Raw genomic sequence first — 15,581 nt, 5'->3', positions numbered from 1 at the left:
ATCTTCTCAACGATTACTCCAACTTACTACAGTAAGGACAGCATTGATGGAGGGCTCTGAATATAGGTTTCTAAACTGTGAAATAAAGGATTTTTCCTATCCAAACACTGAGGATTAAGGAAATGAGATAGTTGACCAGGCAGAATGGTTAAAAAAATGGAAACCTGAGAATGTTTTCAAGCCAATTTTCAAAATGCAGCCTTCCTAGTTTTATATCAGATTTCTAAGAAAAGAGTGCTTCATTTTTAATGATACAGATTGTAATCACATGACACAAAACAGCAGCAAAGAAAAGCAAAACCTCTCTCTGAAGTTAATGCTCTGCCTCCTCACTGCCATGGCTGTAGACTGTAACTCCAGTATGCACATTAAAAAAATAGAAACAGTTGGTTTACATGTCTTTATTCCTTTTGACATGCTTAGGGCACCCTGCCTTCTTTTAGGAGGAGATTATGCGTGTTTCTAAATAAGGCTGCACAGATTCTCCTTAGTAAAAATCTTAGTTTTATTTTACTCTGACATAACCTACGAAGTTCATAAAGATTTAGAACACATTGATAAGCAAGGGATAAAAACCATCAAATAATAGAAAAAGCACAAACCTCTGATTGTACATGCCCCGGAAATTATAATTTGCTCTATAATTGGGAATTGGCTTTGGATCTAATGGCCTGTAGATGGCAGGCTCTCCTCTTTTCATAGCCAGACCATTCAGCTCCACTGTTGGAGTTATACTGCCTGCAAAAAACAAAGAATACATGTAAGGCACTTAAACCACAAATACTGCAAAACACACAAGCAGGACTGAGATGAGCCGCAAAGAGAGATCTGCAGGATATTTTTTTGCTCTTAAATTAAAAAAGAAGCAACTACAATGACATTTCAGTTTCTCTAAAAGACAGGAATATAGATGCCAACTTAATCACAAGCAATGAAAAAGAACATTTAAACATTTATCTCAGTGCATTCTCTATGCAGTTTCAGTAGATTAATCCACATATAAATGAGAAAGTCAGTGCTATAATCAAGCTGGTTATTCATCTTTCCAAAGTACATATAATACATTATCACACTTTCTGAAACTATAAAGATAAAAGAACAATGTCTCCCCTTGCTGAATGCCATTAAATAAAACCACAAGTAGACCAAAGAGGACTGAAACAAGCAAGCAGTAATAGGCATTACTTTAGTCATTTGGTAATCTTACAAGTTAGAAAAAAATGTTTTATTTGCAAGACTTGAAAACTTCGGACTATGACTGAAAACTAATGATCTAACAAACTGAAAAATACAACTACTGGAAATCAGTGTCACTACAGCCATCTACTGGTGACAGAATACAAAAATAGAAAGCAGCCAGCACTTGCCCACTTACATGGTCTCCAAAATGCCAAATAAAAAGCTACACTGTGACTTCATTTATGTATTTATTGTTTTTTAAATAAAATCTTCAGCTACAGTATTTCCCACTTGTGCTGTTCTAAGAAAATCCGAAATGAGCTAAATGTACGTTCTAATAAAAATGAGTTAATATTTTCTCAAAATATTTTCATAAGAGGTTCAAACAAATCTAGCCTTAAAACAGCTATGACGAATTTGCCAGTCTGTCATTGAGGCTTTGTATGCCAAATAATGAAAATTTTTACGCAATACTTACTCAAAAACTTCTATCAACAACAATTTTGATATTTTCCAGAGCAAGGAATGACTATGAATTCAACTATATAATAAAAAGGCAAAATGTCATTTTGATGAGAAGATAACAGTGCGTATACAATACACTTTTCTTAGGGCAAAATTACAGTGTCAAGTGATATAATTTTTTACTGAATTCTCTTAAAGCCTGTTTCTTTTGTTACCAACTTTTCCCTTTAAGAATATGCTCAAAGCCAAAAAAAATCTAGAAGCTGAATGAAAATCTGCAATGTTAAGAATTAAACCCAGGATCCCTTTTTATAGAGGTGTGAGCCTCCTGCTTTCTAAACAGCCAGTCACAGTGACTGCGAAGGACACAGGGCAAAACCAGTGTCCTGGGTCTGGAGAAACAATGCTCCAAAGGAGCAAGAGAATACTGTCGCATCACTCTCAAGTAATCCTTAATGGCTAATGCTCAGGATAATACTCACAAGCTCTAAAGGAAACTTACTCCTGCTTTTTTTCCCAACATAGAGATGATTAACTGCAAAATTACTCCATTTTAAGAAAGTGGCTGAAGAAGACGGTTTTTTAAAAGGACGGGGGGGTGGCAGAGGGAAATAAAAAGGGAAGAAGGGAAAAGGGGAAAAAGCGGGGAGGGGGAGGAGTGTAAAAAAAGGAAAAAAAAGGAAAATATGACATTTTTTCTCGCCATTTACTCTCTTTTATATTAGTGTGAAATAAAGTTAGGAATTTTTTTTTTTAATTTATTTTATCAAACAAGACAGAACAGATAACTGAGCACGTGGCTGAGATGTGTACCTCAAAAGGTGTTGCATGCATAGAAGGCAACTCACAGGTAACACCTCGAAATGAAGGGTGCAAGATGCCAATACATATTCTTTCTGTTGTTCAAACAACAGTTGCTAAAGCCATCTGAAAGCTTTTTGAAAGCACAGGTTGCTATGAAGGAAAACCTACTATGCAGGGATTATCTGTCAAAGTTCTTGTGCCAAATCCTGACCTTTTATTTACACCACAGATGCAATTTCACAGGATTGGACTGAGTAAAATTTGTCCCTTTGATTGGAAAACTATCTGAAGTAACTCTTCAGAAAAAATGTTTTAATAATGGTCAGTTCAATCTGGCTTTGTCCTGTCTGTCTACTGTTGATCGCATTCAAGCGCTTTGTATACACCTGAGCCTTATCTAAATAATCATACTCACTTACAGTTCAAGCATTTTAGGTATGGGCATTAAAAATTCTCCTGTGCAAACTCACTAGACGTTCTTCAGTATACTATCATACCTATAAGATCGCTATGTTGATTCTCATCGTCCAACTTTGATATCTCGGTTAACTTAATTAGTGGTATAATATTCCAACAATTCAACAAGATTTATTTCACAGAGGAAAATGTCATACCTGGATTATTGTTAACATTATTTTTGGGTGGTCGAGGCGTTGGTTTGGGAAGGGTAGTTTCATTCAATGCTTTGCTAGCAGCAGCATGTTGGGCCTTTTTAATACTGCTTCCTTCAGCTTCCCAGGTCTGTTCTCCAAGAGTCAGCTGCACTGTGAACATCTTCAAAGACAAAGAACAGGTAAACACTGGCAAGACTATCACTGTGGGTTAGACCAATCTGTATAAAAACTTCCAGGGCTGAAGAGAAACCGTGCTCTCTTTTCATTATATTCAACTCCAAGATAACACATCTGATTCTTACAGAGATCAGTGAGTCCTTATCAGTGGGCAACATCTGGCCTTTCAAATGACAAAGTAAAATAGCGTAATGTTAATGTCAACTACCAAAGAACAGAATAATATTTAAACCAAGTAATAATAACTGCAAACTGATCCTCTGCTCTTGGAAGACTATATACGGGTCAGTTAAGACCACATTTCTTCACACATTTGAACGTGTTTAGTCACTTTACCTGTAGAAAACAGGTAAATGTCCGTTCTACTTTACCTGTAGAAAACAGGTAAAGAATGTTACTTAAAAAAAAAAAGTAATTTTGTAATAATTCTGAATGGATACAAATGACTGCACATTCTTCAAGGCAGCGGACAATTTGGTCCAAGTAGTTTTACCCAGTGAAAGAATTTCTCACACAACCTGATTTCTGAAAATAATGTGTATTGTTAGGGCAGATTCACAACTCAAATACGTTCAAAAATATAAAGTAAGAAAGAAAAGAAGTATTATCGTTTTGAACGAAACTGCAGTTCTTTAATGTGGACTCTATACTGAAGACAGGAACTGTAAAAATTCAGAGTTCAGAAACGGACTACTGATAAAAACCATACATATTTTAAAATCTGCAATAAAGGATTATTTCAAGCAGTATCTATGCTGTGCGAGTCATGAAGATAAAACTCAATGCATACTTAAGATATTAGATAGAGTCTATCTTCTGTATGATAAGTACATGTTCTGTTTAAATTTTAGCATCTAAGAATGAGAGGAGAAAGGGTAAGAACTCAATGTCTTTTCCATATCAATTCCATACATATAAGGCAGGATTTAATAGTCAGATACACACAGTAAACTAAGATATACCTACCTCAGAAAACAAACTAACTTACTTGAGGCAACATAAAGAAATCTACATATTAGTGTGAGCAGGATATAAAGTAAAACTTTCATTTTGATAGTTATTTGCTCTCTAACTTTTAAAATTATTTAAACTTGCTAGATCCAGGACCAGGTCTAGAGATAGGCATGATGGGCAACCTTTAAGTTTGCCTTTACATATATTTTCATTTAGCATGTACTTGCAAACAAGCATTTGAACACAAGCATGTATGTGCCTCCCAGCTCAGCCCTATACACATGCACGCAGTGCATATGAACTGAATGCTATAAATACATACTCGTGTGTTAATTACAGGCTTGGGTTTTGGCCTACTGTAATTTTCAGAAGCACAGTGCAAGCCCCTGTATCACAGTTCCTATCGCCATGTCGGTTTTTTCCACAGCAGTCATGACAATTTCCTCACAGACAAGGAGGAAGAGAGAAATAATCTCTTAATTTTGCACTCTGTCAAACCCTACTCCCTCCTGAAAGCTAAGCTAGGTGTTAGAGCTAAACACCCATAATTATATAAATTTTCTATAAACTTACATCCTTATTACTAAAAGAATTGAAATTTGATTTCTGGATCTGGAGTTTATGTATTTTATATTTTGTAAGAATGTATCAGTGTAGTATTTTTACAGGAGGAGAATAATCTTGAATTTCAATAAAAATATGATGAATAACGGCTACTTATCTACCTATAACTCTCCTCGTAGTGCTTAAAGCAATAAACAGGAATTCAAGATAACAAAGGGCTTGCTCAGTAAATTTCTAGAGCCAGAGCTCTAACCTTCTTACTTAGCCCATCTGACAAAAAAACTCCTGCGAAAAACTACACACGGTAGTAGGTGGGAATTTAATTAAAGGAATAAAACTGCCTAAAACCAAAATCTGGAGCAGCCAATGAAGTACTCAAGTTCTGCAAGACCAGAGCTGACAGTTCTGCTACGAATTGAGAGGCATTTCTCACCAATTTTCTGAGGAAGTTTGTATTCCTTACATCCAACCTAATTTACCTGATGGCTAGAGAGCGGAAATGCAAAGGCCACCACACTTTGTGCTTGGTTTCACTCGGCTGTGTTCATAAGGTCAGTCTCCCTTAGCTCTGGCAATTCTTTCCTCCTCGCTTTTTCTGCATGTAGAACTTTCCCTCCTCCTTCCCGGCCTTTTGAAGTGCTAAGTCCCTGACCTCTTTCCCTCTTCTCTGTACCGCCATCCACTTTCTTTTGCCAGTGTTTCTTTTAAATTTGTCTTCTGAGATGCCATTGACAGAGAAGCACAGAAGAAATGACCAGTCTGACTAATGTACTTGAAAATGTCATTTATGCTAACAAAGACTTTCTCATTTTTCTTATGATGAAGAATCCACCAGGAGGCCAGACTCCTAGAAACCCTAATTCCACTGTCAGGAAGGGCCACTTCTCTCCCAGCTCCACTGTTTCTAGTTTCCCATTTCACCCCAATTGTCAAAACTTACTTTCCAGAGACAACTAGAAAAAAGGATATAAAAATTTATCAGCATTTGTGGTCATGACACAGATAGCTGTCTTGTAGAGCGTGTCTCTGAAAATCATGAAAACCACTAGTGGACAGGAACAGAGTATGTGTAGGAGGAAAGCAACATGAGACGCTCCTTAAATGGTGAACAGCAGCAGCAGCATTACATCCTTCAGGTCATGCTTTCTAGGACAAACTCGGCTCTGTTTCACATATTCTATCAGCTATATCATCATATTACTAGCGAGACGTTATACTAAACTGCTAACACAGTCATAATAACGTCTACGACTCTGCTTTTCGTAGGTCAAAGGTACACAAGCCTGCATAAACTAATTAGTATCACCCTTGTTCTTCATCCCCTTCCCTCTTTTGTTTTTCTCATTTGCTGCACAGGTCAAAATCAGACTTAATATTCTTCTGAGTCTACAGAGCACATATCTTTTTTTTGACCACTATGAGTGTAATTAAAAATAAGAGGTAAATTGAAAAACTGAAAAATTAAGAAATCCATTGAAAATCTGGCTTTCAAAAGTTCAGCTAACGCAGGCTCAAGTAATTTCAATTATATTAGTTCCTTTAAAAGTAATAACAAATATATGTGAACTATTTCTTATCCCGCTAAAATTTAAAGTATGGAATGAATGTAATGTAACTCAAATCTCTTGACTGCTGAGGAATATGAACAGCCAAAACCACACCTTTTGGTACAACCAAAGCACTTCTTATTTCACAGTAACGGAAAAAAGGTAACAAAATAAATATGCAACACAACAGTGAAAAGTTACAGAAAGCGCAATAGATTTAACATGCTGCAGCCTAAAACCAACCAACCAACCAGTGGTGCCAAACACCTCCAGGAAGGGGAAGAGCACTTCAATTTCCATTCGCAATGAGCGATCCTAAAAGCTTGCTGATTCAGCAGCCCTGCACCTGCTGACATCATTTCCACCAGCATAAAGGATGCATGAACACCAGCCAAAGCAGAAGGTCAGTGACTCGCATCAACTCTGCGCTAGCTGACAACATAATGTACAACTGAGAAACAAGGAGCAGCGGCAGAGAGACAGCCCAGGGCTAGCTGAAACTGTTACTAATCTGCAGTGTGACCCCACTGTCTTACCCAGTTTTGCCACTCTAGAAATACTGAGTACAAAGCAGCTATTAATTACGCCATTGCCTCGCTCAGAGTTTATCAGGCTTTTTTCTCCTCCCCCGGATTGCTCCTAACTAGGGAGGAAATTCAAAATCATGTCTGAAAATTATTATCATGAGAATATCCGTGTTCCCCATCATCCAAAAGCATGCCAATTTGTACTTGTGAAATGACGCTGGATATCCAAATTGTTATGAGAACTGACCAGAATTAACTGTCAGTTCACAAGAAACTTTAATGCTATAATCATATTAGGAGTCTTAATATCACCGTAAATCTTAAAGTTGCACAGAATTTAAAGGAAAGAACAGTAATAAAGTTTGTGCCTTATAATGCAAGATCCAAAGATACGGTATCAATGCAATCAACTTTATGGACACAGAATCGTATCAATAAGCACTTTAAAAAATTACACAAACTAGCTTTGTCGTCATCTGCACTACCATGAAACAAATGCAGAGGTAGTTACCAGAGGCACGCCGACTGGGGAGAAGGATTCATACAGCTTAAAAAGCAAGAGCTCCATAATGATTAAGAAAGGGTGGTGATACCCTGGAAAGACCTTCACAAGGTCTTTATAGAGACCAACAAATATAAACTCAAACATGGAAGTCAAAGTAAGGTACAAAATAATCTACAGGGCTTCAACAGAAATACAGACAAACTTTCTGAAAGCGTGAAAAAAAAAAGAAAGCAAAATAAAGAACAGTAAGAAACCCCTTACACTAGAAATGTGGCTGTGTTTGACAAGCACACTCGTCCAGACCATGACATTATCTGTTCGGCATTTAAGGAATGGCTCATCACCTGGAACTGTGACCTTACCTTGGCATGAGCAGGCCCTCTTTCATTCAGAAGCTTATACTGGGGTTGAATTCTATTGAAACGGGCTAACTCATTTACCAGACACATTGGAGTTTTCTCTTTGGGGTTTGCCATGTTATCTTGGAGAGGAGCTGTAAATAAAGAGTCTGTAAAGTTTTTGTGGAGAAATGTATTCTTCACAACTTCGCAAAGCTTTGCAAAAGCAGCAGCATGCTTAGAAAAGAAAATACTTTGGCTAAAAAATAATTTTTGCACATATGCTAAATACAATGTTTAAATACCATTTACATATTAATCATATGAGAATACGCATTTTACAGTAACCATTTTGATTACATGCAATTTAAAAACATACAACTATTTCATTCCAAAATGTGTCTATAAAAGATGACAGTGTAGGAGGACATATACATATGCTACATTTTCTACGTCACCAAAGTTTACTGTCAGGAGGAATTGACTACTCTTTCAGAATAGTTTCTCAACACTTTGAAGCAGAAGTGGATAGCATAAGAGTTGCAAGATAAATATAGCAGATTAAACCCTGTAGTCCCCACTTGCTTCTCTCTGCTTCTCCCCAGTGTTTTAGACCTTTCTCACAATAATGAAGTCACTCTCAGAGCACTCCCAAAGAACACCTTTCTTCCCCCTTTAAGGATTCTGTTCTGCTTTTCTTAGACTACTTACTTCATGTATACTGCCTTACTATTTTTTAACTTTCTGCTGTTTCTTTTTCAACTTATTTGTATTTATCCCTAACATGCACTGTCATTTCTTCCTTAATTTTTTAGGATAGCATTTCTGTATTTTATACCCAGTTCAGCATAGGAACTACAGCATTTATTAGGCTACAAAGGAAACACCGAATACTGCCAAGCAGTCTGAAGACATTCTGTTCTAGGGAAGAGAAATACACTTGGAGACCTTCCTGCACCACTAAAACTTCTCTATAAAAGATACGCTCAGAATTTGACAAAACAGACATGTTCTTTTCTGAGCTTTTATATCATTGATCAACACTTCACTATAAGACTGAGCTCAATTAAAGAAACTTAACTTAGTAAACAGTCTATTTAGCCAAAATATTTTTCTGTTGGATTTTTTTTCTTTATTTTAATCCTCTTTAACAGGTTTTTTTTTTTTTAAATTAACAAGTCATCAAAAAGGTTCATTTGAACACCAAAGAAAATATACCTGGACCAACTTACCTGGTGAGTTGCTAGAAGGCGCAGGATCCACAAGGCCAGCAGTAGGACTGCTACAGCTAGCAGCCGATTCCGAAATGGATCCGTTCATTGAGGATGGCAGACCCAGTGTATTTGTAGTTGTAACTGGTAGGGGTAGCACCATAGGGGACATGGTAGGTCCGGACAGGTTTGCTGTAGTCTGCATCTTAACTTGTGCCATTGCCTATCACTGCAATAAACAAATTATTATGAGCAGGGCACTTTGCATTTTGAATGTCAAATGATGGTAGTGATATTAACAACACTTCTTTTTTGCTCCTGGATCTGGGTCACAGAACTATCCACAAAAGTCATGCCTCTGCACACATTATTTCCAAACTGATGCACAGAGAAACGGAGCTCACAGCCAAAGAAAATCACCGGAGCAGAACCCACGCGCCCTGACTCCAGGTTCTGTTGCCCAACTGTGGGGTGACCCTGCCTGAAATATAGCAGGAAGAATGATTATTTTAGAAAGAAATTCCATATGATTATTCTGCAGATGAGATTAGCACCTGCCAATTTCTTCAAGAGAGGATGTCTTTGCAACAAACTGCCATAGCAATCTTTTGCCATAGTTTTTCCAGTAAAGTGCACACAAAATACCAAATAAGGCCACAAGAGAAAAATCCCTATTTTTTCTGCCTCTTACCAAACTAGAAAAGAGAAAAAATAAGAAGAGAAAACAAACAAACAAAAAAACCCACCAAAGCAGCAAGTTCTGAAAAATCACTGCTTATCCAGTCAACAGGTGGAGCACTTCAATCCTTGTATAAATTACTAGCACAGGTACCAGGATTTCCTAAACTAGCCTTTAACCCAGTGCCTAAAGCATTTACCTGGAATATGCCAGGTACTAATTATCTCTCTTCATCTGCGCAAATGAGTTTCTTTATTACCAATACCTGTTCTCTGGCTAAGTCTACACTCGTAAACAAACCAGGGTCAGGGCACGGCTCCTTCATACTATTCACTAAGAGTATGCTCCTTGGCAAAATTTTGGCTACTGACAAAAAACTCTTGCAAAAACCACACGGGAGCAGTTCAGAGGCCAGCAGGCACCCCAGGCAATCCACCCAAATAAGCGAGGAGGCAGTCATTCTCAGTCCTCCGGGGAAAAGTCCTGGGCTTCTCCTTTTGGTATCAGGAGCAAACAGGATGATGTATTTTATTCAGTAGCATGGACATAGGCTGGGGTTTTTTTTTTAGGGTTCATACACGTGATATGACCTGTACAGAGCGGACAGACAGACAAACCCTGTAACAGCCAAGAAACAGCCTGAGGACCTGGGACCTCTCCCCGCAGCAGCTCTGGTCCCTCTGGCTAAGGTGAAGGAGGACAGGAGCCCAGTTCTCCTCCGTCACTGGCAGCACCCTTACCACGAAGTTCTTCGCTACTTCTGGGGTAATTCTCTCTTCCTAAGCAAAAATCCTATCCCACACCTGAAAAACTTTCTAAGGTCTTACTGAAATGAGTACAACTGTATAAAAATTTTTGATTACATCAGTATGTTTGCCCCCCCCCAATCCATTAAAAAATATCCAAGTATCTCTACTCAGAGAGACCTTATTGTTGGATTAAGATCCCAAATCACTCAATACACCACAGTTGCACTAGTATAATGAAAATAATAAATCCTATTACTGTGACTCTGTGCTTCGGAGAAGAGGTTCAGACTGGAATGCCATTTTTATTACTGAGGAAAGACAGGTGACTGATTTAAATCTCTGGAAAGGCAAAAGTAAAAAAAAATTAAAAATGAAGCTGAGATGCAATCACTTGCCCTTTTCATAAATATCGTAAGTAAAATGCTAATAGTGACAGATTTTAAAAATACATATGCAGTCAACTGAGATACATTCAAATACTTCATGTGTTCAAAAATATGGACTAAATGCAGACTGTAAAAATCCTACTGCAACCTAATAGCAAATGTCATACAATACAGCAGTATTGTTAGAAGGGCCTAACTTAAAGACTGAGAATGTGTATAACTATGGAATTCTTTGGTATACGACGTGTTTAATTCTGATTTTAAATATATTAGTATAGATCAGAATGAATTCAAAAAGTTTCTTAATTGTAAACACCAAAGTCAATGATGGCAGAATCAGACCATATTTATTTAAATATCTTTAAAATGAAACCAACATAATATGAAATATCATCACAATAATTAAAGTTTAAGAAACTCCTTAGAGTATTTACAGCATTTTAGCTTATAAACATGAGTATGAGAAAGCCATCACTCACATATTACTGTACGAGATACTACTGAACACCTATTCTCAAGCCCTGCCAGTTGTGAATTATCCTTTCAGCTTCCAGTATTTTGAAAGTTTACTCTTCTTTTCAAGAAAGCAGAACTTACTAATAACCAAATAAAATCATGTGTTTTATGAAGTATATTTATAGCTCCTATAGTATTGCTAGGATATTTTGTAGGATTGATCCTTTGCTATTAAGGACAAAAAATCAGTTTGATAATAGTATCAAGGAACTGTAAAAATGAACAAGATAAAGTTTAGGACAAAAAAAAAACACTCTTTATCCTACAGTAAATTATGTAGGAAATCAAACTGTGAGATCAGAATAAAATCATAACATATTATGTGTTGGGGTTTGCTTATTTTATTAGTTTTCTTAGATATCTAAAGCTGAAGAACTCCTACAAGAAACTATAACTGTTCTGTAAATTAATCTGCATAAACAAAGATGCCCAAGAGGTAAATATAATTGTAGAGACCAACTCTTAAGTACATGAGACATGAAGATAATCAATTTGTAATCAGTTCTAAAAATCCACTAATAGAGAGACAACAGAGAGAATATAGTTGATATAGTGCTGTCGTGTCATGTTCACATTACCAAGCAAATAATCTTTGATGTCACCACAAAAAGGGGAGAAAATTTATATGCTCCATCTTTTCTTTACATATTTTACATATATATCAGTGACATACTATTTTATAAACTGTGAAGCAAAAACATTTTGAGGCCTTCCAGCCATGAGCACAGACCAGTTTGCTACTACACAACAAAATGTAGGACTTGAGGGAGAGAGATTTCACTAAGTTGGTCAGAGATGAAATGCAGTTATATAATCAAAATAATTTTAAATCTTCTACGTAGATACTTCTGAAAAATCTGTCATATACAAAAAGGACAATTTCTTAGGATATTATGGATACGATCAGAAAGCCCACACACCTCATTTCAGGTGGTTAACCCAACTCACGACTAGGAAACCACTACCCCCAAGTGTCTCCGGAGGAGTTTCCCTTGATGCTGGGCAGTAGTTACAGACGCCTGGATCTCTGTGAGAAAGCTGGACTGCGCGGCTGTGACTGCCAGCTTTGTGTCTTTATCGAGCCGCCAGCTGCCACGCCGAGACATCACAGCAATGATATTTCTTGCAGTCTCAATCACATACATGTCTACCCAGGTGAAGTCCGCAAGTCGCAGTGCTGCAATTTTTGTAAAGTTATATTCCAGAGCTTATGGTGCCTTCTGAAGTGCTGCAATGTTTTTTCCTCTCTTACTCTAACCTACACAGCTGTATTAGAAATGCGACAGCAGACATTTAAAGGGATTTAAATGTACTATAATTGCATTTTACTTCATTTCAGCTTTTGAAAGCACTTTGTACATAGGCAATTACACAGGTTTCAATAAACAGTTGGTATTAAGTTTCTTGTCAAACTATGTATAAGCTGTGCGTTTTCTTCTCACGCTAGAAAAAAACAAACCAAAACAAACCCACATTAAAACTACAAAACAAAACCCCCTCACATTTTAAAGTGAAAATATTGCTGTCAAGTCTTCCATTCATTTTTCTTATAAGTTAGGAAATACAACGTTAATCTAGCTACATTCACAGATGCAGAATATTTTTAACAACTGTGAATACACTCATGTTGTGCTAAAAAGCATCACACAACATAAAGAATTACTTCTATTTTTTCTGACGATTACATTTTCTTTTAGTTTTGTGAAACATGAATCACTTTATATCCTTAGATCTTATGACATAAGATATGAATTAAATGCTCAGGTGAAATGATTCTTAGAATATGTCACACTAATTGAATAAATAAAGACAAAGTAGATAAGACAGCACAGAAGGTGGAAAAGACAAACAATGCATTTCCAAGGTAAACGCACTTCACAACGTGGAAAAATTGAAAAGCAATACTTGACTTGAGACACAGGTGGTTGTATGAAAAACCAATACTCGGAGAAACTAATGACCTGAACAGCCGAAACGGAAGACTGGACTTCAGCTGTGCAGAATGTGAAAATGCATATATGCAGTAGGGTGCTACCACACTTTCACACTACTCTGTCATACAACCCAACGTACCAAATCTAATCTGTGTACAAGTATGTTGCACATGGCACGTGCTACGTGTTTGTGAAGTGCTTTACAAAGGTAACAACTGAGAGCCAGCCACTGCTGAGTAAGAAAAATTACTTGACGTATCTTGTATCTCATATACCCAATACTTCTGCTTATACATTCTAATTGGTGCCTATTTTTCACAGCAGTATCACATTAATGATGCCAGGTCCTTTTCTGCAGAATTGCTACCCAGCAAGTTCTAGCCTGTGCTCTGTGAATCTGACTGTTCTGCTGCTAATGAGACTTTGTTCTTGTCTTCCTTGAATTCCCTTATTAAAAAAAAAGAAAGAAAGCAAAAATAAAAAAGCAATCGTTTCAATTTTTCGAGATCACATTGAATTCTAATTCTAGTTCTACAAAGTTTGCAGTCTCCTCCAAGCCTGCTTTATAGCATCTACAACTTTAATAAGTATACTGTTTCATCCACATCATCAATGAAAATATTGAAAGGTACAGGAACGGCATTACAATAGACTGGGGCAGTGTCTAAGCAGGCAGCATCTCAATGCTTTTATCCAGACCAACCCCTGCTTTGGTTAGGAGCTTGTTAACGAGATTCTTCTGTAAAAGTCCCAAGCCGTAGTACCCTAATAGACCTAACAGTTTCCTAACTAAGGAGGGTTTGGTTTTAGTTTTAGCCCTAAAATTCCATTAAACTCTCCATTCTCCTTCTATTCTCCTGATATTACTCCACTCACTCAGTTACACAAAAACATACAAAACTGCCAAAAGGTAAAATATATTTCTTGCATGCCGTTTCTCACATTTACAGTAAATATTTATACATATACATACATCAATATAAAAAGTATCACAGAAGTCCTAAGCTTTATGTAATTTCTTTTTACTGTGTTGTATCTAGCAGCTTATTTGGGGATGACAGAAAACACACAGCTCTGCATTACCTCCAGAGCAGCTGTTAATTCAATCTTTTCTGTTCTATAAAATCAAATAATGAGATAGCCACACAGTAGCAGTTTAGCAAGAGCATGACTTAAAGCAACAGTCAGCAGATGGTTATCTAGAATTACTAACAAAATTTATCTTATTTATACATTTTAAATAGGCAAAATTGACAAACTACACATGAAATCACACAGGGTCTATATATATATATATATTATATATTACTGCTGGTCCCCACTGTTTGTCCTCCCCATTTGCTCCTCCATCAATTTGTTGCTTTTTGCCTTACTAGGGGTGGTTTGCCAACAGCCAAACTGATCTAATGACTTGCTGCCATAGCTGGGGACAATCCTGTGTCCTCTCTCCCCTACAGCAAAAAGCTAATACTTTTCTATCCGTTTACCTCACTGAACCAGCTCACGCACAGGTGAGGAGGAAGATCAGAGGAGTGTCCCTGTCTGTACAGGGAGGGCCATAAACTCCTGACCTGGAATGGATGCAAGGAATTAGCCCTTTCAACTCCTGCTAATCAGCTTAGCTTCGCTGTCAAACCATACACCAAAGTTCAGCTCCTTCACACTGTTCCACACAACACCCACGATCTCATCCCCGATGATTTAATCTTCAGAAACCTGTGACCTATATATATATATTTTTTTTTACAGTGCCTTACACTAAAGAATCTTAATTTCAGTGGAAATCCGGACATAGCTACCGGCTGATTAACAACTAAGTAATACGTGACAGCAAGTGAAGTTAGGCCTTAAATCATTTTACTTTCCTGAAGTATAAGGGGAGGGGGGGAATCACTAACTCTTCTATTTTGGTTATTTTGATAAAATAATTTACAACCAAAGACAAAAATGCACACAAAAAGGAAGGTGAACTGACACAGAATATTAGGGACTAATACTCAAAATCCCAAGGAGCTGCAAGGCTTACAAAAAGGTTCCCCTACTTGCTCAGCGCTAAACCCAGCCCCTAAGGACTGACTAAATACTACAGTTTCTTACAAGCAGCTTCCTTTGCTCTTGGACTGGAGCAGAAGAGCGTTGCAGATAAACCCCCGGGAAGGCAAGGCAGGGCCAGGCAGCTGCAGTGAACGCCAGGTCAGAACATTAAATCCCATCACACTTTCAGAAAACACAGAAGTTGTTTTTGTAAGGATATTATCATCCACGGAGGCATATCCTTTGCAAACTCCTATATACAATCAGTAAGAAGCTTTCTGAGGAGAGGCAGGAAGGTATTTTGGGAAAAAAAAATTAAGTAGGAAATTGAACAGATTAAAAATCTGCACTCGTAATCATTTTCAGCCACTTCTTCAAACAGCAGTCAGCTCAACTTC

General features: G+C 37.3%; 1 protein-coding gene across 6 annotated transcripts in view; it reads right to left on the bottom strand.

The window, feature by feature from the left end:
• STAU2 (staufen double-stranded RNA binding protein 2) overlaps positions 1-15,581 on the bottom strand; it is a 178,013-nt gene that overhangs the window by 148,991 nt on the left and 13,441 nt on the right. For all 6 annotated transcript variants that reach the window (XM_076329542.1, XM_076329539.1, XM_076329544.1 and 3 more), the window contains exons 2-5: positions 8,907-9,114; positions 7,699-7,829; positions 3,063-3,222; positions 603-738 (exon numbers count right to left, since the gene is read on the bottom strand). In XM_076329542.1, the coding sequence (XP_076185657.1) occupies positions 603-738; positions 3,063-3,222; positions 7,699-7,829; positions 8,907-9,105 (626 nt within the window). In that variant the 5' untranslated portion in view covers positions 9,106-9,114. The remainder of the gene's footprint in view (positions 1-602; positions 739-3,062; positions 3,223-7,698; positions 7,830-8,906; positions 9,115-15,581) is intronic.

The sequence above is a fragment of the Aptenodytes patagonicus genome, chromosome 2 (genome assembly GCF_965638725.1).
Source record: "Aptenodytes patagonicus chromosome 2, bAptPat1.pri.cur, whole genome shotgun sequence".
Lineage (NCBI taxonomy): Eukaryota > Metazoa > Chordata > Aves > Sphenisciformes > Spheniscidae > Aptenodytes > Aptenodytes patagonicus.
Note: the sequence above shows the minus strand (reverse complement) of the source record. Positions and strands in the feature narration are given on the sequence as shown.